This window comes from Acinonyx jubatus, chromosome A1, assembly GCF_027475565.1.
Source record: "Acinonyx jubatus isolate Ajub_Pintada_27869175 chromosome A1, VMU_Ajub_asm_v1.0, whole genome shotgun sequence".
Lineage (NCBI taxonomy): Eukaryota > Metazoa > Chordata > Mammalia > Carnivora > Felidae > Acinonyx > Acinonyx jubatus.
Window position 1 is genome coordinate 28286257 of NC_069380.1, and position 27840 is coordinate 28314096.

Here is a 27840-nt window from a genome sequence, read left to right on the forward strand (position 1 = left end):
AGTAAACTTTTTCATGACAGAGCTGAGAGAAGATATTCAGTGCCTAGAAAAGTCAGTTATGAACCAAGGCCTTTATTTTTATAAAGAAGCCACTTTGATGTGTTTCTGAGCTCTTATTTAAAAAACTAGTCACACAAATTAGACTTCCAGTGATGATAGTGGAGTAGGAAGATCCTAAGCCCACTTTGTCCCACAGATACAACTAGATAACACCCACATTCGTGTAAGTAACCCAGAAAACAACCCAAAGACTGGGAGAACACACTATCCACAGTTAAATGAAGAGAAGAGAGCACATTGAAGTGAATAGGAAGGGTGAAGATGTGGTCGGGAGCTAAATGGTGGGACTGTTTGTGGAGCAGAGGGATGTCTTGGGCACAAAAGAGGGGAAAAGAGCAGACCCTCACACCAGGCATCCCAGGCATGGGAGACCAGCAAAGGGAAGATGAATCTCCATAACATTTTGAATTTTGCAAGTTCTTATAATTAGCAGGGCTTACCATGTGGAACTTTGAAAATCTGTGGGCTCAGCTCTGGGAGGGTGATAGGAATCTAAGTCACCACCATTGTAGAAACAGCATGGCAAATAGCCCCACAGAGATACAGCATAGAAACAGCAGTTTGGAAAATGCTGGGGTATATGGGAGGATTTGTTTGCCAATTTCAGAGCACATGCTGGAGGGGTAGGGATCTTTGGGAGACTTCAAGAACAAAAGAGCTGGCAAATACCATTTTCTTCCCCCACCCTCCCAGCCTAGATACATGGCCATCTTTAAGAACCAGCACAGCACCAACATGCCCTGCCTAACTTGCTAAGAGTGCAGCCAGGTCCTGCATTCTGCGGACACAACCCCTGCAGTGCATCCTTGGCCAGAGCACACCCAAAGTGGTGCCACAGGATGGCAGTGTGCAAGCAGTCCCAACTGTGAGCACCACTCCAAAGTGACTCTTGCCCCAGAGAGAGGAGAAGATAATCACACACACTAGTCCAACTGCAGTCCCAGTCATGGTCTGGAGGCAGACATCTGGTTGATTGCGGACTCTGCCCACCGACAAAAGCTTCTCAAGGGACAACACAGGGAAAGCACTCTGCGGTTTGGTGCCACTGCATCTCTGGCAAATCCCTGGTCTGACTCAAATCAAGGCCAAGACAGCCTCAGGCTGGCTCACTAACAACACAGGGATCCAACCCTGCCCACAAGGCAAAAAGACACATTGCAAATGACTGGATTGAAGGCAAAAGTGGCTCAGCCAAAACAGTAGGGTGCACACAACACACATAGGAGACACCTGAAGTGCCAGGTCTTGGTAAATAGGGGACATTGCACTGCAGAGCACTATAGATCTTCTTCATAAGGCCACTACTTTCAAGAGTAGGAGATGTAGCTGAGTTTCCTGACACATGAAAACAGACACAAAGAGTTAGACAAAATGAGTAGACAGAGGAATATGTCCCAAATGAACAAACAGGACAAAATCACAGCAAGAAAGGTAAATAAAATGAAAATAAGTAATATGCCTGATAGAGAATTTAAAGTAATGTTCATAAAGATGGTCACTGGACTTGAGAAAAGAGTGGATGACATCAGCGAGACCCTTACCAAAGAGATAGAAAACAAACAAACAAAAAACAATCAGATGAAGAACTCAATAACTGAAATTTAAAATACAGTAGGTAGAATAAATAGTAGATTAGAGAAGAAGAATGATCAGTGACCTGGAGGACAGAGTACTGGAAGACAATAACACTGAACAGGAGAAAGAGAAAAGCATAATAGAAATGAAAATAGACTTAGGGAAATCAGCAGCACCATCAAACATAATAACATTTGCAACATAAAGAAAAAGAAAGAAAGGAAAGAAAGAAAGAAAGAAAGAAAGAAAGAAAGAACGAAAGAGAAAGGGAAGAAAAGGAAGAAAGAAAGAAAGAAAGAAGAAAAATGAAAGAAAGGATGAAAGAAAGAAGGAAAGAAAGCAAAGGGTCAAAATTTATTTGAAGAAATAATAGCTGAAAACTTCTTGAATCTGTGGAAGGAAATAGAAATTCAGATCCAGGAAGCACAGAGAGCCCCCATTAAAAAAAATTATTCACCACAATCAAGTGGGATTTATCCCTGTGATGCAAGATGGTTCAATATTTACAAATCAGTCAACATACCTCACATCAACAAGAGAAAGGATAAAAAACATATGATCATTTCAATAGATACAGGAAAAGCATTTGACAAAGTGCAACTTCCATTCATGAGAAAAACCCTCAACAAAATAGGCTTAGAGGGAACGTACCTGAACGTATTAAAGGCCATATCTGAAAAACCCACAGCTAACAATCATATTAAGTGGTGAAAAACTGAGAGCTTTTCTTCTAAGATCAGGAATATGACAACGATGTCCACTCTTGCCACTTTTTATTCAACATAGTACTGGAAGTCCTAACCACAGCAATCAGACAAGAATCGGTAAGGAAGAAGTAAGACTTTCACTATTTGCAAATGACATATAAAGAACACCCTAACGACCCCACCAAAAAACTACTAGAACTAATAAATGAATTCAGTAAACTCACAGGATACAAAATCAATATACAGAAATCCTTTGCATGTCTTTAAGACTTAAGAGCAGAAATAGAAATTAAGAAAACAATCCCATTTATAATTGCACCCCAAATCATAAAATACCTAGGAATAAACTTAAGGAGGCAAAAGACCTGTACTCTGAAAACTATAAAACATTGATGAAAGAAATTGAAGATGACACAAACAAATGGAAAACATTCCATGTTCATGGATTAGGAGACCAAATATTGTTGAAATGTTCATACTACTCAAGCAATCTATAGATTTAATGCAATTTCTATCAAAATATAAACAGTATTTTTCACAGAACTAGAACAAACAATCCTAAAATTTGTATGGAACCACAAATAGCCAAAGCAATCTTGAAAAAAAACAAAACTGGGATCACAATCCCAGATTTCAAGATATACTACAAGGCCATAGTAATCAAAACAGTATGCTACTGGCACAGAAATAAACACATAGATCAATAGAATAAAATAGCCCAGAAATAAACCCACAATTATATGATCAACTCATATTTGACAAAGGAGGCAAGAATATGCAATGGGGAAAAGACAGTCTCTTCAACAAATGGTGTTGGGAAAACTGGACAGCTTGTACATGCGAAAGTATGAAACTGGATCACTTTCTTATATACCAAAATAAACTCAGAGTAGATTAAGGACCTAAATGTGAGATCTGAACCATAAAAATCTTAGAGATCATAGGCAGTAATTTCTCTGATATCAGCCATAACAACATTTTTCTGATATATCTCCTGAGGCAAGGGAAACAAAAGCAAAAATAAACTATTGGGAACACATCAAAATAAAAAGTTTCTGCACAGCAAAGGAAATAATCAAGAAGAAAACTAAAAGACAAGTTACTTAATGGTAGAAGATATTTACAAAATGCATATTCAATAAAGAGTATCCAAGATATATAAAGAACTTACACAACTCAAAACCAAAAACACGAATAGTGAATTAAAAAATGAGCAGAAGACATGAATAGGTATTTCTGCAAAGAAGACATACACACATGGTCAATGGAAGTATGAAAAGAAATGCAGCATCATTCATCATCAGAGATATGCAAATCAAAACCACAATGAGATATCACCTCAGACCTATGAACATGGCTAAAATCAAATACAAGAAACAACAAGTGTTAGTGAGGATGTAGAGAAAAAGGAACACTTGTGCAGTGTTGGTGGGAATGCAAACTGGTGTAGTTATATATACACAATGGAATATTATTCAGCCATAAATAAGAATGAAATCTTGCCATTTGCAGCAACGTGGATGAAGTTAGGGAGTGTAATGCTAAGGGAAATAAGTCAGAGAAAGACATATACCATATGATTTCACTCATATGTGGAATTTAAGAAACAAAACAAATGAACAAAGGAAAAATAAAGACTAACCAAAAAACATACTCTTAACTATATGGCACAAACTGATGATTACCAGAGGGAGATGGGTGAAATAGGTGAAGGGGATTAAGGGCACACTGAATAATGTGTAGAATTGTTGAATCATTGTATTGTACACCTGAAACTAATATAACATTGTATGTTAACTGTACTGGAATTAAAAAAACAAAACAAAACAACTAGTACAAATGAGTTAAAGTCATAGAATACCTTTAAGGAATTGAGTTTTTTAAAGAAAGTAGCTAGTATTGCAGTGTTTTGTTTGGCCTTTATTTCGCCCTTTATGATACAGGGGAACATACAAAAATGATTGAAGGACTGTATTACAGACAGGAAATAATTTAAATTTCAGAGTCTAAAAAATTGAAAAGGGAATGGTATTACTTAGATAAGATTAGAAAAAGTGGTTATCTTTTCTTATCGTAAGTGTGTGAAGAGCTAGTTAAGGAATAGTTAACTTCTTTGTCTAACTCCTCAGTAGATAAATAAGGGTGGGTGGGGACCTTAAATTCATTCATCTGAACCTAAAGAAAAACTTTCTTTTTGTAAGATCATTGTGATATATACAACCAGATTAGAGTGTTAAATTGTTCTCTTTAAAAATGGTGACAGTCTAGTGATTGGTATAATTTTTTTGTAATCTGTTCTAGGACAGTCCATGTGGTTCATTTGTTATTCTAAGTGTCTCTATTTTCTCAAGCTAATGTTCACAGATGGACAAAATTTTATATATCCTCAAATGATTTTGAATTAAGAGAGGTGAAATTGAAGGTAATATTGTTGAATTGGAAAAAATACTGAATGAGGGAATAGCAATATCTATTGTAATTGCAAACCAGGAAGATACGTATATATGTATAATAACTTTTCCTTGAGAAATAATCAACCTCTCAGGTCCCTGGGTGGCTCAGTGAATTAAGCATCTGACTCTTGATTTCGGCTCAGGTCATGATCTCACTGTTTGTGAGTTTGAGTCTCGCCTCAAGCTCTGCACTGGCAGCGCGGACCCTACTTGGTATTCTTTCTCTCTCTCCTTCTCTCTCTCTCTGCCCCTCCTGTGCTCCTGTACTTTCTCTCTCTCCCTCTCTCTCTTCTCTCCCAAATACATAAGTAAACATAAACAAAAGTTTTTAATTAAAAGTAATAACTTCTGACCTACATTGTCATAGAAATTCATAGATATTTGTGTATGAATTAGATACCCGTTTGGATTTTAGTGTAATCCCTTAATTAGACTATTTTAAGGAAAAGTTATTACTCACTGAAAAATGCAGTAAGCTAAAATTCAGAACACCTTTGTTTCCCAAAACAAGCAATAAAAATGGTTAAAATGTCTTTCATTCCTAAGATGGTACTTGTCGTATGATGTTGGTACTCTAAAAACATGTTTCTGTAGTCATAAATCACTTCTAGCTTTTAGTTAAGGATGTCTTAAAGAAAATACTCTCACTCTGAATCTGCTATACTTTGAGAATAGTACGCTTTTGTTACAGGATAGTAACAAGTACATTTGGTCTCCTAGTAGCATGTCTTGGCTGTCTGTTCTTCTTAGGTAGGACCAGTTGGGTCTGTCTAGTACACTTGAAAACATGGATGTGGATCTGGAGCTATTTTGATATTAGAGATAAATACTTGGGAGCCAGTAATAAATATATGGGTGTTAGTTGAATTGATCACGTAAATGAAAGAACTGAAGAGGAGTGTATATGGTGAGAAGTATTGTCTGAAGACTAAACCCTGCAAGAACCAACATTTAAGGATTGGACAGCACACAGAGAACCTTCAAATTAGAGAAAGAGTAGTCAGAGCATGCAAATGGTTCGTAGTCTGAAACTGGATGAGATTACTAAAAAAGTGAACACCAAGCAAACATATAAAAGATCCACTCCTGAAGTACCCTGATGTGCACTGGTCAGGTAATTGAAGAAGAACCTGCAGAAAAGACTGAGAAGAAGGGAACAGTAAAATAGGAGGAAAACAAATTTATTTATTTAGTTAATTTGGTGAGTAGGGTATTATTGGTGAACTTAACGGGAACAAAATGTTAGTGGAGTGGGGGGAATGTAAGCCAAAAATCAGTCAGCTGACTGGTAAATCAGAGATGAGAAAGCAGAAACAGTGATTATATACTACTTGTAAAATAAGTGTGATGGTGAGAAGTGAAAAGATAGTGTTCACTCAAGGATTATGTAGAATCAAGAAATGACTTTATTTGTTTCTTGAAATGGGAAGACAAACATCTTCATAGGAAGAGGGGATGAAATCTGTGGAATACATGGAGAATATTTATGGATACGGCCTGAGAGATAAAGAAATGACTTTGTTTGTTTCTTGAAATGGGAAGACAAACATCTTCATAGGAAGAGGGGATGAAATCTGTGGAATACATGGAGAATATTTATGGATACGGCCTGGATATGGAAAGGACATTTCCAGAGTGCCATTCTGCCTTGGTTTGGAATGATGGAAGACCATATTTTTCCACCCTGCAGCTGAGGTGATGGAATTATCATTAACCGAGATGGAGAAAGCAGACTTCCAGTGGCTTTCCACTCACTCATAATTAAAGCAGAAGTCCTTTCTACTGAGACACTGGGAAAAGAAGTGAGGATTGATGAAAATATAGAGGATTTTGAGGACTAGGGGGAAAGAATTTTGTGTATTCATTTAACAAACCTCTGTTGACCGCCGACTGTGCCCCATGTATGATTCTAGATTCTGGGGATTTGGAGTGAGCCAAATAGATACATTATGATATTATCCTAATGGGGTTTATTTTCAAGCAAATGGAGGAGTACGTGCATGAAGGCTCTGTTGTGGGTGGAGGAGGCAGCTAGATGACCAGCTGAGATAGGAATGCATTGGTTCAGAGGACCCCTAAGGAGAGTGATGTTGGTTGGCATTGGTTGCTGATTGGCACTGGAAAGAGAGCCCAGCAGAGACTGGGGCTGCCTACTTTTTTGGTAGTCAGGAAGTATGGTACGGAGACTTTCTTTCTTAGTTTTTCTTAGCCTAGAAAAAGGTATGAGGAAAATGAATAGCTTAGAGGGACAGGACTGAGAATAGTGAGGGTGAATATGGAGGCCTTGCAGGCCAAGACGTAATTAACATTTTCTTTTATTACATTATATTTCACAGTTCAAATAATGCAATCCCAAGGAAAGTATATTAAAAAAAAATTAGTATTGTTTAATTGACATTCAAGAATCAACAGGAACTACTCATTAATGTAAAATGGTGAGGCAAATAAACTTTGATTTTCTACTTCTTGCTAACATATGGTCTATGAGAATTATATATGTATTTTGTTTCTCATTTACCTTTTTGGTTAACAGTTCTTTAAACTTCCCATGCCAGCAGATGGTAATTCATCTTGCAACTTGAGTTCTTTTACTTAGGGTATTCATAGGGTCTTCTAGCCTACTAGGTTGATTCTATTGATATATTTTAGCTTGAATTATTTAAAATGACATAACCAGTTATAGCAAGAGGTTTGAGGCATTAGTGTTCATTTCTGGAATATAATTGCTCTGCAGTCAATCCTATATCAGGTTAGACTGACGTTATTATAGCTGGGGTTAAAAGCATACCTTTAAGCTAATACATTTGTTTTCTTAGAATTTAATGACTCTAGATTCTAAATTCTAAAGAATTTAATTCTAAGGCCTTACTCCTTTCCTGTTGAACTTCCCTTAAAATACAGTGTAGCATTTTTTTTTGCATGAAATTAAAGTGTCAATAATTGTTATTTGTCTACAACATAGAAGCAGCTCCTACCAAATTATGTAATACTATGGGACTTTGCATGTATAAAATGCATAAAACATAAAACATATTTTTAAATGATAGCACAAAGAGACAGTTTTTCTTAGGTTTGAGGAATGGAGTAAGTGAGTGTCTTAAGTACTTAGGACACTAAAAAGACTTGAATTGGGTTCCTATGCTTAGAACATTGAGGTTGAAAATTATTTTCTTCCCCCAAATCTATTTTCTGGAGTTGTGGCATTCTGTTGAATAAGCAGCGATCTGCCCTTGCATTGAGGTTCAACTCTTTCACAATAGTGATAATGTTCTAAAACTGTGGTAGGATTTTGAGGGGTTAGTTTCTGCCTGTTTATACTGAAAATGAATTAAGCTTTTCATATTGAACATGCTGCTAGTCTAGGGCAGAGGATTTAATTAATTTTCTATTAGTATTCTCATTTTCCATTTACTTGTTGTGTTCTTTGCATTTTTATATAACCAGCTGGTATGAGGTGTGTAAACAAGTGTTAGAACATTGATAATTGTTCTCTATGGAGAAAGAATCAATGGTCTTAGTCTTTATACTCAGTTTGACAAGTGCTGAGAACCTACACCATAGAAGGCACTGTGCCAGAGACTGTGGAAATATCTGTGATTGTTGTCATATATTGTAATCAGTTAGGCTAATCACACAAGCCAACAGCAGAATGGTGTCCAGGAAGTTTGGTTTCATGAATTTCAGGCAACATCAACATCAGCTGATTTAAGAAATCAACCAAAATAAGTCTTATTTAACTTTAACATGCTGTCGAGAGTCTCATCATCCTTTCCTGGAAACTGGAACTTTTGATCAGCAAGAAATGGAGGCTGTGAACTTCTAGCAGTTCAGGAATTAAGTGACTTCATTACTTGTCATTGAGTAAATCTTAGGAGCGATTTGCATATCACCTTTAGTAATTGGCTTAAGTAGAATGACTTTTGTAAAAATAGGAAAAATTCTCATTAATTTTTTACCTCTACTTTTATAATATAGAGTTTCAGTTCTAATTAAGATGAATCTTCCAGATATCCAACATTAATACTAAAATAAAAAGTAAAGGGGCGCCTGGGTGGCTCAGTCGGTTGAGCGTCCAACTTAGGGCTCAGGTCATGATCTCATGCTCGTGGGTTCACGCCCTGCGTTGGGCTCTGTGCTGACAGCTAAGGGCCTGGAACCTGCTTCGGATTCTGTCTCTCTCTCTCTCTCTCTACCCCTCCTCTGTTCGTGCTCTGTCTCTCTCTGTCTCAAAAATAAATAAACATTAAAAAAAATTAATACTAAAATGAAAAGTAAATTACATGATTTTCTTGTAATTTTGCAGCGCTTTGAACTCCAAGATTCAGGAAGCTCTGTGCTTCCTAAAGAGGTTGTGAGAGTGGAGAGGCTGACTGAAAGCCATTCCCCCCAAGCTTCTGTGACTGTCCGGATTGCAGAAAAAGAAGTGACCATTCAGGTAATGGATAAAGTTTATACTTTCTGAGATGTGCTAAGTTCTGCCCATTTATGATCCCCTTTTAAATCTTCTTTGGCTCTCTAGTGTCACATCTGTATATCTGTATCTGTATTTATCCATGTATCCACAGTCATGTATGTTTGTAAACTGGAAAAGTTCAGGAGAAACATAAGCGTAGTTTCTCATAAAAAACTAAAGTTGATCTCTGGGAAAATCAAATGAAGTACCGAATAAAGTATTTTGTATTCTGAGTCCTTGATAAGAAATAGTGTTTTCAAACATATTTTAGCGGCTGTGGAACACTCTTTTCAAATAAAATCTTTCTTAACTATATGCAACAGTTAAAAGAGGAGCTGTTCTGGTTGGAGAGGTTTTAGAAAAGGGAAGGATATTTGGTCACAGGGCTCTATATGCTTGCTCTGCCTCCCTTTCTTCCAACCCTTTGAGAGCCCTGAGAACCCCAAGAGGGATGGGAAACTATCACAAGGAAACACAGCTTGAAAAACACAGACTTAAATGAATTGTAAGCGAATGTGGGGAAGAAGAAGGCTTGCCTTCTTATGTGCCACAGCGCACTTTAATTATATAGACTTTTTATGTGCTCTAATGTGATATTATTAATACTTATTAATGTTGCTGCATTTATTCATTTATCAAGCTGAACATTGATTAATGTCTACTCTGAGCCAGGCTCTGTATTAAAAATTATTAGTGTCGGGGTGCCTGGGTGGCGCAGTCGGTTAAGCGTCCGACTTCAGCCAGGTCACGATCTCGCGGTCCGTGAGTTCGAGCCCCGTGTCAGGCTCTGGGCTGATGGCTCAGAGCCTGGAGCCTGCTTCCGATTCTGTGTCTCCCTCTCTCTCTGCCCCTCCCCCGTTCATGCTCTGTCTCTCTCTGTCCCAAAAATAAAATAAAAATGTTGAAAAAAAAATTATTAGTGTCTACTGTGTATTAGTCACTATATTTGTCTCTTGACAAATATATAATACCATAAATACATTATGCCATTAAATCCCCCAATAATCCTGGAGGCAAGTTTTATAATCTGCATTTTATAGATTGGAAAACAGATGTAAAGAGGATAATCAATTCATTCATGGTTACTAGCCAAGAAATGTCACAGATGAGACTTCTAGACAGGATCACTTTCCACTACACTCTTCTGTCTACTTCAGATGAATGACCTCATTAAGCTGATGGTCTAAATAGAGGCAGATAAGTAAGGACTACATTGGAATGGCTGTGGGGATATAGAGTAAGCTGTCTTCAAGTATGACATAGGACTTTTCCAGTAGCTCAGGAGTGGAAAGGTGATAGGACACTTCAGGACACTTCAGACATGTCCAAAGGCATGAAATGGGAGCAAGCTTTCATTGTTTGCTTCTTTTTGGTGATGGCTTTCTGACTTCATTGCCTCCAGTCCCTCCGGTCAGCCTTCTATGTTACCACCACGATGATCTTTCTTAAATGCAAATCTAATCTTGTCACTTCCAAACTTATAATTCTGTAGGATTCCTGTTATGATGGGCCCCAAGTCCTCTGCAGAACATGGAAATCTCCTAGTGGAGTCCCCAGGAGACAAATGAGGAGGAGATAGAAAATAAAAGAAGCAGGTGTGAAGGATGAGAGGGGAGATTTTAAGACCAGATACTTCCGAGTTGTAAACTAAGAGTGGAAAAGGATTTGTGGACATGGATTTTAGAAATCAGGACATCATTGGTGACTTTGGAGAGTCCCAGTAGACTGACTTGAAATTCTGTACTTAGCACTGGAATTTGGACAAAAAACTTCATTCTCAAGTAGTGACATTGTTATTATAAGTTATAAATAACCCCCAAATGACATGATTATTATGAAAATGTCTGACAGCACAGGGCTTTAATTTTAGAGGGATGATTGATTTGGAGGGTTGATGATAATGATAATCAGATCTGTGAATAAGAAAATAGTTGCTGCTCTATTGAAATATCAAAAACAGTACAGAATTGAATTGAGCAAGGGATTATTAGGGGCTTCTAAATGGCAGTTATGTTCTTTCATTTACTAATGTTTTGAGAAACACATATGCATATTATATTTACTTCTCTTTAATTATAGGTGCCAGCTGGGACCAGGCCAATAAGTCAACCTTGTGCATCAGAGCATTTTGTACAGACTTTAAGCCATAAACAACTACTGGCTGAGATGATGCAGTCACACATGGTTAAGGACATATGTTTAATTGGAGGAAAAGTAAGAATAGCAGCAGTCTCACTGCGGATTTCTGTTTCCCAACTTTTGGTTGTTTTGACTTCTCCCTTGAATGATTGTGTTTCCATTTGTAGGGTTGTGGAAAAACGGTCATTGCTAAGAACTTTGCAGATAACTTAGGATACAACATAGAACCCATCATGCTCTATCAGGTATGATGTTCATTTTTAGTACTTGGACTATAAACATATATATTTAGACCATCAGTAGAAGTTATGGATATTCTTCCTTGAGTTATGTATGACCTGTTAATTTTGGTCTACATAAATAACTGAAATAAAAATCAAATTGGAGTACAATTGTAATTACTTGCAACTTTTGAAAGTGCATTTTAGAGTGTTGAATGTGCACACCATATCAGCACCTGTGTCTGTTTTTCAAGAGAGATTCAATTTACCTGCATGTGCGCACATACACAGACTGCATTTAGTAGTAATTTGGAAATCGAAATAAAATGGGTTTTAGCAGCAATGGGAGATAATTAGGTATTCACTGAATAGAGTATTTTCTTATTGTGGAAAAATACACACAACATGAAATTTGCCATTTTTACTGTTTCTAAGTGTACAACTCACTGGCTTTAAGTATATTCACAATGTTATATAGCCATCACTACTATCTATTTCCAGAACTTTTTTGTTTCCTTCCTGCATCTCTTGTTCCCTTTGACCCATTTTGTCCATTGCCCTCCCTCCTCCCCTCTGGCAACCACCAGTTTGCTCTCTGTATTTATAGGTCTGTCTTGGCTTTTTTTTGTTTTGTTTTTTAGATTCCACATATAAATGAGTTCATATGGTATTTGTCTTTCTTTGTCTGACTTATTTTTAGAACATTTTGTATTCCAGATGGAAACTCTATATTCATTAAATGATAACTTCCCATCCCCCACCCCAGACTCTGGTAACCTCTATGGTACTTTCTGTCCTTATGAATTTGCCTATTCTAGGTACATCATTTAAGTAGAACCAAGCACTTTTTTGTCATTTTGTCTCTATTTTACCTGGCATGATGTTTTCAAGGTTCATTCATGTTATAGCATATATCAGAATTTCATTTCTTTTTATGGCTCAATAATATTCTGTTGTATGGATATACTAGCTTTTGTTTTTCTATCCAAATATTGGTGAACACACGGTTGTTTCTACCTTTTGATTTTTGTGAATAATGTGACTATAAACATTGGTATATAAGTATTTGTTTGAGTCCCTACTTTCAACTCTTATTATATATATACCTAGATGTTAACGTGATGTTACTGAACCATATTGTATTTCTATGTTTAACTTTTTGAGGAGCTGCTATACTGCTTTCTGTAGCAGTGACACCAATTTACATTCCCACCAGCAGTGTGTGAAGTCGTAACTCATTGTAGTTTTGATCTGCATTTCCCTAATGACTAATGAAATTGAGCATCTTCTCATGTACTTATTGACCATTTGTATGTCTTATTTGGAGAAAAGCCTATTCAAGTTCCTTGCTTGTGTTTCAATTTGGGTTGTCTTTTTGTTGTTGAGTTGTAGGAGTTTTTCATATATTCTGGATATTAACCCATTTTCTGTTATGATTTACACATGTTTTTTTCCCCATTCTGTAGGTTGTCTTTTCACTCTCTTTATACTATCTGTTGATGCACAAAAATTTTAAATTTTGACGAAGTCTAATTTATCTTTTTGTTATTGTTGCCTATGCTTTTGGTGTTATATACAGTAAATCATTGCTAGGTCCAATATCATGAACTTTCTCTGTTTTATTCTAAGAGTGTTAATAGTTTTAGATCTCACATTTAGGTCTTTGATCTGTTTTGAATTAATCTTTGTATACAGTGAAAAGTAAGGGTCCAACTTCAAATCATTTGCATGTGGATATCCAGTTTTCCCAGCACCATTTGTTGAAAAGACAGTCTTTTCCTCATAGGATGGTCTTAGCATCCTTGTCAAAAACCAATTCACTATATATGTGAGGGTTTATTCTGAGCTCTCTCTTCTATTTCATTGCTCTGTCTGTCCTTATGTCATTCTCACACTGTTTGGATTTCTATAGCTTTATAGTAAGTTTTGAAATAAGGAAGTGTGAGACCTCCAACTTTGTTTTCTTTTCCAGGGTTGTTTTGGATATTCAGCATTCCTTGGGTTTCTATATGAATCTTAGGATAGGTTTTTCTATTTATGAAAAAAGAATGCTATTGAGATTTTTATAGGAATTTCACAGAATATATAGATCACTTTGGGTAATATTGTCATCTTAATATTTAAGTCTTTCAATCTGTGAACATGAATGTCTTCTCATATATTTGTCTTCAATAATTTCTTTCAGCAATAATTTCTTTTATAGTTTTCAGTGTACAAGTCTTTTATCTTCTTGGTTAAATTTATTCCTAAGTATTTTTGAATAGATTGTTTTTGTGAATGTCCATGTTGCATATGGTATGATTAAAAATCAAACTTACAGCTGGTGTTTTTACACAGTAAATTTTTCTCTCGTGTATTTGTTTGTATTGATCACTCCTAAGACATTTTCATACTGCGTAATTTATCGATTCTATATGTTAGTCTTTGATTATAGTATCTTTTCACTTACGGCAGAGTTTCCATTTTTATTTTTGAACAGTTTGGGGAGTGGACGTGATATTATTTACTTACATTTTAGATTGTAGTTTGCCTTTTTAGTTTATTTTTTAGTTAACTTTGTTATTATTACTGACACTAAATATACTTATGTTAAAATGTTTTTATTTTTGAAAAATGATGTTTAAACTAGTTACTTATTATGGCTTTGGATTATAGAAAATGTTAACAGCTCATACTTTAAATGATTCTGTTGAGAAGATTCCTTTCAATGCTGCTTTAAGGTACTTTGTGTCTATTGGTTGAATTGGCCAGAGTTTACATAAAATCTGTGAAGAAGCATATGATTTCTGAAATCACTAAGAAAAATTCAGGTGAAGAGATTAAACTAGTAGTGATATCCTTGGTCTTTAGATATACACATGTAGGGAAAAGAATGAATTTCTACACTCTATAGAAGGTGGCAAGTCTTGGAACTCACTGAAAATATATTTTGAAATGAGTTTTTATGATTTGATTCTAGGTCTACTGGTTTTTTAAAGACAATTAAGGAAATTGAGAGAGAGTATATCTTAAACTTAATTTATGGCAGACACCATGAAGAACACCCTCCCCTTTTATGAATCACTCCTCTTGGTGTCTTTGTCAGAGATCAGAAGGCAGATGGTTAACTCAGTATGCTACTTCATCTGTCTATATCCTTTCGTTAGCTCGTTAGAAGTGATCTGAGGATGATATTTTATCATCTCACCAACCTGTTAATTATCAACTTTTTAATTTCCAATGAAAATACTTTTCTACCAAGTAATTGGGAGGGGGGGAAACACCCAAATCATCGATATATTTGTAAAATAAGTTAAATTGTACTATAAATATCTTATTTTCCATTTATAGATTAAGGATAAATACAAGCACAATGTATTTCCCAAGTGCCACTACTTCGAATCATATGGAGAAGAACTTTTGAGGACAATATTTCTTTTCTTTGTGACTCTAACTTAATTTGTTAATAGTATTATTTCTAGAATTATACACATGATTATTTTCTTCATGTTAAAATAAAAACACTCATTGTAATGAAAGCTGGAAATAATTTATGCCTCATCAATTTTTCCACACAATACGGTTTCAGGTTTTTGTAGTCACTTTATGGTGATTTGGTAGTGGTAAATCATCCTAAAATTATGTTTGAGCTGTGTGAAAATTATGGTCACCTCATTCTGCCCTTCATTAAAAGAAGAACCAAACGAGAGTATGTATGTATCCATCATCAGATCTCAGCTCCACAGGAAAAGTACCCAAAGTATCCTGCCATTGAGAATGTTATCTGTACATTTGAAAGCATTAGTTTAAGAGGCTGAGAACAGACTTCTTATATATTATTGGAGAATGACAGCAAATTAACAAAAATACTATTTTAATGTGGTTTTTTTACTCTGTTGTTAAGTTTGTTGATTTATGGATAAACAAAGGTAGGAAGATGCTACCATTGAGGATTGGGAAAACTGGCACAGAGTTAAGCAAATAAACCACATATTCTAAAACTCCTTTTCCAATTTTGCTTTTCTGCTCATTAGTCTTTATAGGAATATCTAGAAGAAAAGTGATTTCTGAAAGCATAGACTTCAGAAAGGGATGTAGGTGAGTTTGTTTCTGTCTGTCTCCATGCACTGGATCAAAGAATCAATAGGTACTGTATTGACATTTGCAGATTTTTTAAACTGTTAATCAGTTGGTTTTCATGATAGAAACCAAGCTCCTGAGATCAAATATAAGACTCTTTGTTCGTACTTTCATATTTATTAGTAGAGCTCATTGAGCTCTCTGGGACAAAGGAACTAATTTAATAGAATTCAAGACAGGTTTGGGTTCTATAATAATACAGTCCATATTAATGAAAAATATGGAAAAAATTCTGGAAGTTTGACCCAACATAGAGAATTTAGTGGGAATAAGTAACCCAACATCTGTTTTCCTAGAAGATGTGGAGATTTCCCTGTTATTTGTACATGTATAAAGCTACACTTAATCTGTGGGTTTTGCTTTATTTTTAGACTTGACTATTTTTAGAACTGGATTTCATATGAAGAAAAAGAAAAACAGAGCCTTAACACAGATTTGTGGCAGTACATAAAGTAAGTTTTATAATAGGTTATAAAAATCTTAAATCACTTGGCTCAAGTGTTAGGTCAGATTCTTTTAAATGGTTATTCTTTTTTTAGTGTTGAAGCCAGTGATTTCGTAGTGTCAAAGAAATCCAAGTTATTATTCTTTTCCTTCACAACCAGATAAGGGCATGTTTCCAGATTTCTTTCCACATCATCATAAACATCATCAGATCTGAGATATCTTTCTTTTGTTAAAGTACTATTTGTATAAAAGCCAAGTCAGCTCCAATAAGAAATTTAAGCACAAATAAGTTCATGGGACCTGTAATGAAAATAATCACTATCTAAAACAGATTGAGGTCTTAGAATCATTTTGATTTTTCAGTTAAGTTTTTCTTCCTAGAGCTAAACTCAAACCAAATTCTCTTCTCTATCTTTAATCTACAATTTCTACTTCTTCCTGTTCATCCAGATACAGTAGAAGTATCTTTATTTCTTTCATTCTCTCTCCTTTGTTTTCATTGCTGTGTGTCTTGGATTTATTTGCTTGCTTCTTGTCTTTGCCTTGACTTTGTACTTTTCTCTCATCAAGATTGGAAGATAGCTGTATTTATTTAAATGGTTAATGTTCAACCTTGGAGGCTGCCTTTCTGCATGATTCTGTGTAACTCATCTTGTTTTCTTGATTTCTTATTTTGCTACAATCTGTGATCCTTCCTGTCTTCTTTATATTTTTTTCTTTCTCCACATAGACTCACCTTCATAAAGCTAACCTTCATAAAGCTAAGAATTTAAGTAGTTTGCTACACTCTAAGAATTTACTTACCTCGGCTCCTTTAAATTTCTTACATTATAAAAGTTATTTTCAAAGAACAATGTATGTCATCATCATCAAAGTTGTTGACTTGAGCAATCCTTTTCAAGTCCCAGGCTCACCAAGGCTCCTGTCTCATGTGTTCTTCAGTTTCTCCTTGATAATGAGGTTGTCTTGTCTCCTACCTCCTTTGTGTAGAATGTGCTTTAAAATTTATTGTAGTTCATCAAAGTTTAAAATTTAGTGCAATTATAAAATTTTAATTTTTTTAAATGTTTTATTTATTTTTGAGACAGAGAGAGACAGAGGATGAGCAGGGGAGGGGCAGAGAGACAGCAAGACACAGTATCCGAAGCAGGCTCCAGGATCCGAGCTGTCAGCACAGAGCCCAACACCAGGCCCGAACCCACAAACCATAAGATCATGACCTGAGCCGAAGTCTGACGCTTAACCGACTGAGCGACCCAGGCGCCCCAATGCAATTATAAAATTTTAAAAGTTAGCAGAATAAAACGTCCCTTCTAATTTGAAGGGACATTTTTATTAAATATGATTTCATATTTCTTGCCTATAATCTCAGAGTCATGCTAGGAGGACCAATAACCATAATGTTCTTTGTTGTAATTTCATAGATAAGTTATAGTGCATAATGTTATTCATAATTATAAGATTATAAATTTTATACATTGTATAATTGTATGGAATAGTTACCTCAGTAAATTTCATCAGGGTGTTACTAAGCATGTGACAATTGCACACATAGGGAATTTTGCAAATTAAATTGTAAAGCCACAAACTACAACCTTATTCCAAGTTGCTTCACAAATATACTTTATTAGAACCAAGAGAGTATAGATAACTCTCTGTAATGTATCACCATTATTGGAAAAGTTTATTCAAGTTTATACTCAACTAATTTTAAAATCATTGTGATTATTGCCTATGCATACTAACACTATTACATTTCTTCATTTTAAATATTAATAATGAAATGAGTGCAACTCATATATATCAAAATCATTTGTAGGCATCTGGCATAATTTTTTTCCTTACCACATTTTTAAATTTTTCACATAGTGCCTGTGCTTGATTTTTATGTAAAAATGCCACAAGCGCGTATTTTGCAGCTTAAAATGAGAAGTGATATCATCTCTAATTATTTGGATGCACGCTTCACACTTCAAATACATGGGAAAGCTAGTTGTTTCATGTAGAAGTTATATAAAGAAGCAGTTTTATAGAGTGTAGCTAATTACTTAAATAAAAGCCAGTGTCATGTCACTTCAACAAGAAAAAATATCGGGGCTCCTGGGTGGCTCAGTCAGTTAAGTGTCCAACTCTTGACTTCAGCTCAGATCATGATCTCACAGTTGATGAAATCGAGCCCTGCATCGGGCTGTGTCTTGACAGGGCAGCTTCTGTCCTGGGATTCTGTCTCCCTCTCTCTCTGCCCCTCCCCTACTCACTCTCATTGTCTCTCTCTCAAAAATAAATAAACTTAAAAAGGAAAAAATAGGAAAAAATATCCAACAAATATATAATTTAAACAATAGGTTGAATTGGAAGATGCGGGGATTATAACATGAGGATTTTGTGAACATTTATAAAAAGAAATCTGTGGCTATTATTTAGAACTGAATATATACTCTTTCCTTTTGGGAGATTTAATTCAGGATCTATTTAGAAAACAACTCATTTCTTGGGCGCCTGGGCGGTTCAGTTGGTTAAGCGTCCAACTTGGGCTCAGGTCGTAATCTCACGGTTCATGCGTTCGAGCCCCGCATCTGAGCTGTCAGCACAGAGCCTGGAGCCTGCTTTGGATTCTGTGTCTCCTTCTCTCTCTCTGCCCCTCCCCTGCTCATGCTCATGCTCTGTCTCTCTCAAAAATGAATAAACTTAAAAATAAATTTAAAAAAAAAGAAAGAAAGAAAACAACTAATTTCTTTCCTCCAGTTAGTTTGAATAGAGTATTGATGCACATTCTGTTATTGTCTTCCTTTTCCTTTTATGGACAATTAAGTTTTGTTTTGTTTTGTTTTGAATGAGAACCATACAAATGGCTGACAATACTCTATAACAGCGTTGATAAACTTTTTTTAAAGGGCTGGATCATAAATATTTTGGTCTTTGTGGACCATGTGGACCTTGTTGAAACAATATGATTCTATTATTGTAGTGGAATAGCAGACGTTAGCAATATGTGAATGAATGAGTGTGGCTGTGATCCACCTTATCACATTTTTTTGTGTTTATTTATCTATTTTGAGAGAGAGAGAGAGAGAGCGCTTGCACAAATGTGTGCAAGCTGGGGAGGGACAGAGAGAGAAGGAGAAAGAGAATCCCAAGCAGGCCCTTAACATCAGTGAGCCCAATGTGGAGCTCAATCCCATGAACCCTGAGATCATGAGCTGAGCCTAAATCAGGAGTCTGACACTCAACCAACTGAGCCACCCAGGTGCCTGTTCTTCCTTCCTTCCTTCCTTCCTTCCTTCCTTCCTTCCTTCCTTCCTTCCTTCCTTCCTTCCTTTCTTTCTTTTTCTTTCCTTCCTTCCTTCCTTCCTTCCTTCCTTCCTTCCTTCCTTCCTTCCTTCCTTCCTTCTTTCTTTCTTTCTTTCTTTCTTTCTTTCTTTCTTTCTTTCTTTCTTTCTTTCTTTCTTTCTTTCTTTCTTTCTTTCTTTCTTTCTTTTGAGGTATAATTCACGTGTAGTAAAATTCAGTCCATTTTGACGGATACATTCGGTTGTATAACGACTATCCCAACTGAGATAATAGGACATTTCCATCAGCTCAGAAAATTCCCTTGTGCCTCTTTGTAGTCACCCCCTCCCTGCCACCTGGCAACCACTGATCTGTTTTCTATCCCTATTTTGCCTTTTCCTGAATTGTGTATAAATGGATTTAAATAGCCTTTTGAGTCTGGTTTGTTTCACTTACATAATGCATTTGAGATTCATCCACATTGTTGTATGTATCAGTAGTTTGTTCTTTTTAATTGCTGAGAACCTTAACACATTTTTATTGGTGTTTATGTGAGTACTTCTCTATGTTCCTTCTACAGTAGCTTTACTTCTGGTGCTCAGCCCTTTTCACCTCACTTATCAAGCCTCCTAGGCTTTCCACCTGTTTCCAGCCTGGGTTTTTCCCAATCCATCCTTCCAGCTCTGAATTTTGTTTTTTCTATTTTCCCCCTGCTTTTAGCCTTTGAATCACTTTCTGTAGTTTGTAGATAATATTCAAATTCTGTTGCTTAGCACAGTGCTTTTTTTTTGTTTGGTGTCCCCCCAGGCCTCTCTTAGCCAGGTTTGAGGCTTCAACCCATACAGCTAACATTCACCTTTGAACTCCAGTCATAAAGAATGATTTGTAGTCTCCTCAGCATGACTTGATGTGTTAGGCAGCCATGCTTTCTTGCACTATTCATGCTCTATGAACCTCCTTCTCCTGAGGACCAGTTGGCTTGCTCTTCAAAACTTAGCTCCTGGGGTGCCTGGGTGGCTTAGTCGGTTAAGGGTCCAACTTTGGCTCAGGTCATGACCTCATGGTTTGTGAATTTGAGCCCTGTGCCAGGCCAGGCACGGTGCTGACAGTTCAGAGCTTAGAGCCTGCTTTGGATTCTGTGTCTCCCTTTTTTTTTGCCCCTCCCCTGCTTGCTCGTTTTCTCTCTCTCTCACTCTCTCTCTCAAAAACAAACATTTAAAAAAAAAAACCAAAAGAAAAAAAAGCCTTAGCTCCACTGCCACCATCTCTGTGTTTTCTGTTAAGTCCCCAGTTTGATTTATATGTACTCCTTTGTTTCACTGGCCCTTAAATGTCCTTTTGGATAACACTTATGGCTCTGTCCTGTGATAATGACTGTATTTCATTAAGTCCAATGTGCCATCAATTATAAGACATGCCATTATTTTGTGTTCCAATAAGAAAGTAGTGCAGCAAATTAAGTTATCACATAAGACTATCAGTTAGCAGTTTTATTTTATTCTTAATGAAAGATCTCTTTCAGATATAATTTAGATTATCTATCTCTTGTGCATGCAGAAAAAAGAAATTACAACTGGGATGAATGGTTGAAGCATTTCTAAAACTTCTTTACCTTCAGAGTATGACTTTTTTTGGTTCAGCTGTAGATGTTCATGTCATTTCACATACTATTGTCTGCATCCTGTGTGCTTTGTCAACAACAGACATTTCCAGGATATTCTTCCAAGCTACTGATAGCCATTTAGGTTTCAATACTGGTACTTTCTTGATTTTAACAGAAGGTGTTGACAGAAATGTTTTAAGGCAATAGCTGCAATTCATTTTCCCAAGTGGTCTTTAATTTGTTGACTAAACCATAAATGGGTTATAGTTATCCCTTTTTGCTACAGAGAGATATACAAAGCCAGGTTCAGACATGGTCAGAGAATAATTAGCTGGCCAGCAGTTGTAAGATTCTGTCTACTGAAGGTGCATCCTGATTTCAGAGATGTAAAATGTATTTTGGAATTGATGGAATTTAGCTGTTTGTCTCTCCCATCCTTTGTAAACTCCCTGGAGGCAGGGACAATGTGCTGTTTAACTCTCTGTTCCCTTAATGGGCACATAGTAGATGTCGGGATGAAAAAGTGAAGCTTGCAAATTCTATGTCCTCTATGAATTTTGTAACAAATTATAAACTGAGGGAAGTTGCTCTTTCCTTTTCATAGTGATTGTCCTCATACTTCATTTGTATTTGCCCTCATATGGACATACCAGAGTTTATCTAACCAGTCTCCTAAATATTAGTTTTATCCCTGACATTTTATAATTACACACGAAGTTGCAATGAATAACCTTGTGTGCACATGTTTTTATATTGTTAGAAGTAGATCTTCAGGATTAATTCCTAGAAGTGGGACTGTGAGGTTACTAGGTAAATGCATATGTAGTTTTGTTAGAAATTGCCAAATTTTCTTCTATAAAGATTATATTATTTTGCATTCCTATCAACAATGTCAACAGACAGGGCTACCAAGCTTTTTAATGTTTTCCAATTTGTTACTTAGAAATGGTATCTAAAGAGTAGTTTTAATTTGCATTTCTTATATTGTGAGAGAATTGAAAATTTTTTCTATTTTGAAGGGTCATTATATCATTATATCATGTCTTTTCTTACTGAATTATCTACTCACTTTTTTTGCCTGCTTTCCTGTTGAGTTTTTGGCCTTTTTTCCCCATCAGTTTTTGAGTTTATGATGTATTAGCCATTTTGCTTTTGTCTCTGATATATGCTGCACGTATTTTCTCTCAGTTTGTCAGTTGTCCTTTGGCTGTATGTATGAATAAATTATTTTGTGCCCCATAAAATTAAAAAAAAGATTGTTTTGTAGTTAGATTTATTAATATTTTGTCTTATTATGTGTAGATTTTGAGTCATGGTTAGAAAGTCTTTCCTTATACCCAGGTTATGGAGGAATTCGCCTGTGCCTTTCCTTTTTCAGCTTCTAGATTGAACTCTCTCCAGTCCTTGCCCAGAGCCCTTATGTTTCAGAACCAGCAAGGGAGCACTGAGTGATCATGCTGCCCTCTCTCTGACCACAGCTGGGAAAGGTCCTGCAGCTTTATAACTCATGTTATAAAATTGGGCCCACATGGGTAATCCAAGATAATCTCCCCTTCTCAAGGTCCTTAATGTAGTCAAATCTGCAAAGTTCCTTTTGTCATGCAAAGTAATGTATTCACAGGCTCCTGGACATCTTTGTTTGGGGGCATTATTCTGCCTACCACACTGACCATTTTAGAAGATCACGTCACTGAAAGCATTGCCATTCATGGTATTTGAGTTACAAATATAGCACACCTGCATCAGCCTATATTGTTTTCATATCCATAGTGGTTCTATATCTGTAGCTATAGACATCTGACTTCATCATTATGTGTTTTGGTGTAGTTGTGCCCATATATCTGTTGAAGTTATGTACTACTTTATAACAAGTCACTTTCTCCATACTGAAGTTTAGGCATTATCCAATGTTTTTATTTGAAATTAGGTGTGTAAGTACATTGTATTACCTATGATTTTTTCAGTCTTATAAAGCAAATGTTACAAAGTATTGTTTATAAAATAGGGGTATTGAGCCCAGCAGAACTGAGAACCGGTGGGCTAGACCACAGCACAGTGTTTGGCATGAAGAAGATACTCAGTTAAATATGCACCATCTTTGAGGCTTGGGAAATCTAAAAATATTTTAAGTAGAATGACTTTTATTTTTATGCATGTCAGGGATAGGTGTGATTCTTCAGACATTGTTCTCATTCTCATAAAAACATTTCAGAGCTTCTCTATTTATAGCATTCTGTAATATAGAAAAAGGGAGATTATTTAGATCGACTTCTGATTTCTGAGAATAAGTTCTTATAGGATAAAGCAGGAGACTCTATTCTGAGACAAACTCATTTTGGTTCTAGAGTTATAATTTTCTATGTATTTTCAATGTTTTTCCAAGATAAAGTTTTGTGATAATTTAATAATCTCTTTTTGCAGCCTCTTTGAAGTGGTCAAAGTTATTTACCAAAAGTTAACTGACTAGTTACTCTAAAATATGCCAGTGAAGTGGAATTTCCTGACTTTCAAAATTAAGGATGAGAAAGGTTAAGTGCCAGAGTTTATACCTCAAATTAGCCAAAGCTTGTACAATGGTTTCTAGCTTATTAATTTTCAAGCCATTTTTTTTTTTTTTTTTTTTTTTTTTTTTGCCTGCTAGATTGTACATCTTTAAAAACAATAAGCAGCAGACAATGAGGCTCACTCTGAGATAACAGGGAACTGGGCTGAGGCCCTGCACGACCATCTGTTTTTATTTGGAATGCTTTCTTTCACATTAGCCTCATTTGTTTTAGCATGCTAGGATTCTTGTCACATCAGTTTGGTTTTCAGTATTGGTCTGTTTTTCCACTTGCCAGCTTTTTAAAAACAACATAATGGAATGGAGGAATTTCAAAAAATTAATGGTTGTCTTCAACTGATAGAAGTCCATCTCAAGAGTGTGTTATTTTTATAACAGAAACCTTATAAAATGTACCTTAGGCTCTCATTTTGACAGAGACAGAGTCAAAAGTTGAGGGCAGTGACGCTTACAGTGTTTTACCTTAAGCTCGCAACTAGAACTACTTGGACTGTGTAGATGACAGGATGCAGCACAAAGTTAATGTGTTGAAAAGGCTGGATATTTGCTGGTTTAACTCATAATCTTTTAAACTTGTATACTGCAAAAAGGCAAAGTGTGCCTTAATGTTTAACTGGGCAATTATAATGGTTCATCTTGAAAAACTGCTTTTGTTACACACATTTTCCATTTAAAAGACAATAGATTTTATATATATATTTTTTTAAGTATCCAAATTTGATATTCAGATCTTTTATAATTTTTTAAAACTCTGCACTGGACTCCTTTTTTTAATTGAAACCATGTACTTCTTAAATAATGGACAAAATCTTTTGTGTTATCTTAACAAATTTAGTTATCATGAGGTATTTATTAGATTTCTAAAAACGCAGTAAGGAGGCCTTTGGGCATGTGCATAAAAATAAACATTACAATAAAACCAAATCCATTAGCCCAAGGAAGAAAACAAGTGACCAAGGAATCCTACCAAATAAGGAACTTTAGTCTGAAAGGTATTTCATTTACCATCATTGGTGATCCAAAAACATGAGATCCGTAAACTTGAACAGGGAAGGAATCTCAAATTTGGGGATTCTCTGTGGAATGGCACCAAATTTAAGGACACTGTGTAATAAAATCCAGTACTATTGGTAAGAACACATTGTTATACTTGACCCTCTGTGTTAGCCAGTACTTTGGTTTTAAATGTACTTTACAGTAATTTTGACTAGGGTCTTGAGGTAATCTTGTTTTTTTCTTTTTTTTTTTATTTGAGTATAATTGACACACAATGTTATATTAGTTTCAGGTGTACAACATAGTAACTCAACTTCTCTATGTGTTATGCGGTGTTCAACACAACGTGTAGCAACCTCTATCACCATACAACTCTAGTACAATATCATTGGCTATATTCCCTGTGCTATGCCTTTTATTCTTGTCACTTATACTTTCCATAACTGGAAGCCTGTATTTCCTACTCTCATTTATGCATTTTGCCTATCCCCCCTACCCGCCTGACAAGCATCAGTTTGTTCTCTGTATACATAGGTCTAATTCTGCATTTTGTGGGTTTGTTTTGTTTGACATATGAATGAGATTATAAGGTATTTATCTTTATCAGTCTGACTTATTTCACTTAGCATAATACCATCTAGGTCCATTCATGTAATAGCAGGTGGCAAAAATCTCATCCTTCTTTATGGCTGTGTAATAGTCTATTGTGAGCGTGTATGTGTGTGTGCATGCACACCACATCTTCTTTATCCATACATCTCTTTACCGATGGATACAGTTTGCTTCGATTTCTTGGCAACTGTAAATTATTGGCAATTGTAAATACCACAGTAAACGTAGGGGTGCATAGATCTTTCTAAAATAAGGTTATTTAGAGAGAGAGAGTGCAAGCAGTGGAGGGGCAGAGAGAGAGGGAGAGAGAAGATCTCAAGAGGCTCCGTGCTGCCAGCACAGAGCCCAACACAGGACTCAAACTCACAAGCTATGAGATCATGCCCTGAGTCAAAACCAAGAGTTGGATGCTCAATCGACTGAGCCACTCAGGTGCCCCACATACATCTTTTTGAATTGGTGTTTTCATTTTCTGTGGGTAAATACCCAGTAGTGGAATTATTGGATTGTATGGTATTTCTATTTTTTAATTTTTTGAGGCACCTCTCTACTGTTTCCTACAGTGGCTGCTGTACCAATTTCCCACATTTCTGCCAATAGTGCATGAGGGTTTCTTATTCTCCATATCCTCACCAATGCTTGTTATTTCTTGTCTTTTTTATTTTAGCCCTTCTGACAGTTATAAGGTGATATCTCCTTGTGGTTTTGATTTGCATTTCCCTGATGAGTAATGTTGAGTATCTTTTCATGTGTCTGCCATCTGTGTGTCTTCTTGAAAAAATATCTGTTTGGGTCCTCTGCCCATTTTTTACTCAGATTATTTGAGGGTTTTTTGGTGTGGAATTATATCAGTTCTTTATGTGTTTTGGTTATTAACCCTTTATCAGATATATCGTTTGCAAATATCTTTAACCATTCATTGCATTTTTTTGACTGTCCCCTTTGCTATGCAAAAGCTTTTTATCTTGGGGTGTCTGGGTGGCTCAGTCTGTTAAGCATTGGACTGTGGCTCAGGTCATGATCTCATGGTTCATGGGTTCAGACTTCGTGTCAGGCTCTGTGCTGACAGCTCAGAGCCTGGAGCCTGCTTCAGATTATGGGTCTCCCTCCCTCTCTGCCCCTTCCCCATTCACTCTCTGTTTCTCTCTGTCTCTCTCTTTCTCTCTCTCTCTCTCTCTCAAAAATAAACATTAAAAGACTTAAATTAAAAAAAAAAAGCTTTTTATTTTGATCTAATCCCAATATTTTATTTTTGCTTTTGTTTTTCTTGCCTTAGGAGACATATCTAGGAAAAATGTTGCTAGGGCCGGTGTTAGAGAAATTATTGCTTGTTTCTCTTCTAGAATTTTAATGATTTCAGGTCTCACATTTAGGTCTTTAATCCATTTTGAGTTTATTTTTGTGTACAGTATAAGAAAATGGTCCATTTTCATTCTTTGCATGTAATTGTCCACATTTATTGAAGAGACTTTTCCCTACTGTGTATTCTTGCCTCCTTTGTCATAGATTAATTGAACCTATAGATGTGGTTTATTTCTGAGCTCTTATTCTGTTACACTGATCTGTGTGTTGTTTTTGTGCCAGTACCACACGGTTTTGATTACTACAGCTTTGTAGTATGTCGTAAAACCTGGAATTGTGATATTTCCAGCTTTGCTCTTCTTTCTTAAAATAGCTTTTGCTGACCTACCCTATGACCCAGCAATAGCACTGCTAGGCATTTACCCAAGGGATACAGGAGTACTGATGCATAGGGGCACTTGTACCCCAATGTTTATAGCAGCACTCTCAACAATAAGCAAATTATGCAAAGAGCCTAAATGTCCATCAACTGATGAATAGATAAAGAAATTGTGGTTTGTATACACAATGGAGTACTACGTGGCAATGAGAAAGAATGAAATATGGCCCTTTGTAGCAACGTGGATGGAACTGGAGAGTGTGATGCTAAGTGAAATAAGCCATACAGAGAAAGACAGATACCATACGTTTTCACTCTTATGTGGATCCTGAGAAACTTAACAGGAACCCATGGGGGGGAAGGAAAAAAAAAAAAAAAGGTTAGAGTGGGAAAGAGCCAAAGCATAAGACCCTTAAAAACTGAGAACAAACTGAGGGTTGATGGGGGGTGGGAGGGAGGGTAGGGTAGGTGATGGGTACTGAAGAGGGCATCTTTTGAGATGAGCACTGGGTGTTGTATGGAAACCAATTTGACAATAAACTTCATATATTGAAAAAAAAATAGCTTTTGCTATTTGGAGTCTTTTGTGGTTCCAAAATACAACTTTTAGTATTATTTGTTCTAGTTCTGTGAAAAATGCTGTTGGTATTTTGGTAGGGTTTGCATTAAACCTGTAGATTGCTGTGGGTAGCATGGACATTTTAGCAATATTAATTCTTTCAATCCGTGAACAGCATGGAATGTCTTTTTCCATTTGTGTTATCTTCAATTTCTTTCACCAGTTTTCAGGGAACAGGTCTTTCACTTCCTGGTTAGGTTTATTCCTAGGTATTTTATTCTTTTTGGTGCAATTGTAAATAGGTTTTTTTCCCTTAATTTCTCTTTCTGCTAAATTGTTATTAGTGTATAGAAACACTACCAATTTCTGGGTATTAATTTTG

At 36.0% G+C, this 27840-nt stretch overlaps 1 protein-coding gene across 1 annotated transcript in view; it reads left to right on the forward strand.

Annotated features, from left to right (window-relative positions):
• The window catches only part of VWA8 (von Willebrand factor A domain containing 8), a 359065-nt gene that overhangs the window by 78690 nt on the left and 252535 nt on the right, over positions 1-27840 (forward strand). Inside the window, exons 10-12 of the mRNA XM_027064910.2 lie at positions 9099-9230; positions 11328-11462; positions 11555-11632. Coding sequence (XP_026920711.2) covers positions 9099-9230; positions 11328-11462; positions 11555-11632 — 345 coding nt within the window. The remainder of the gene's footprint in view (positions 1-9098; positions 9231-11327; positions 11463-11554; positions 11633-27840) is intronic.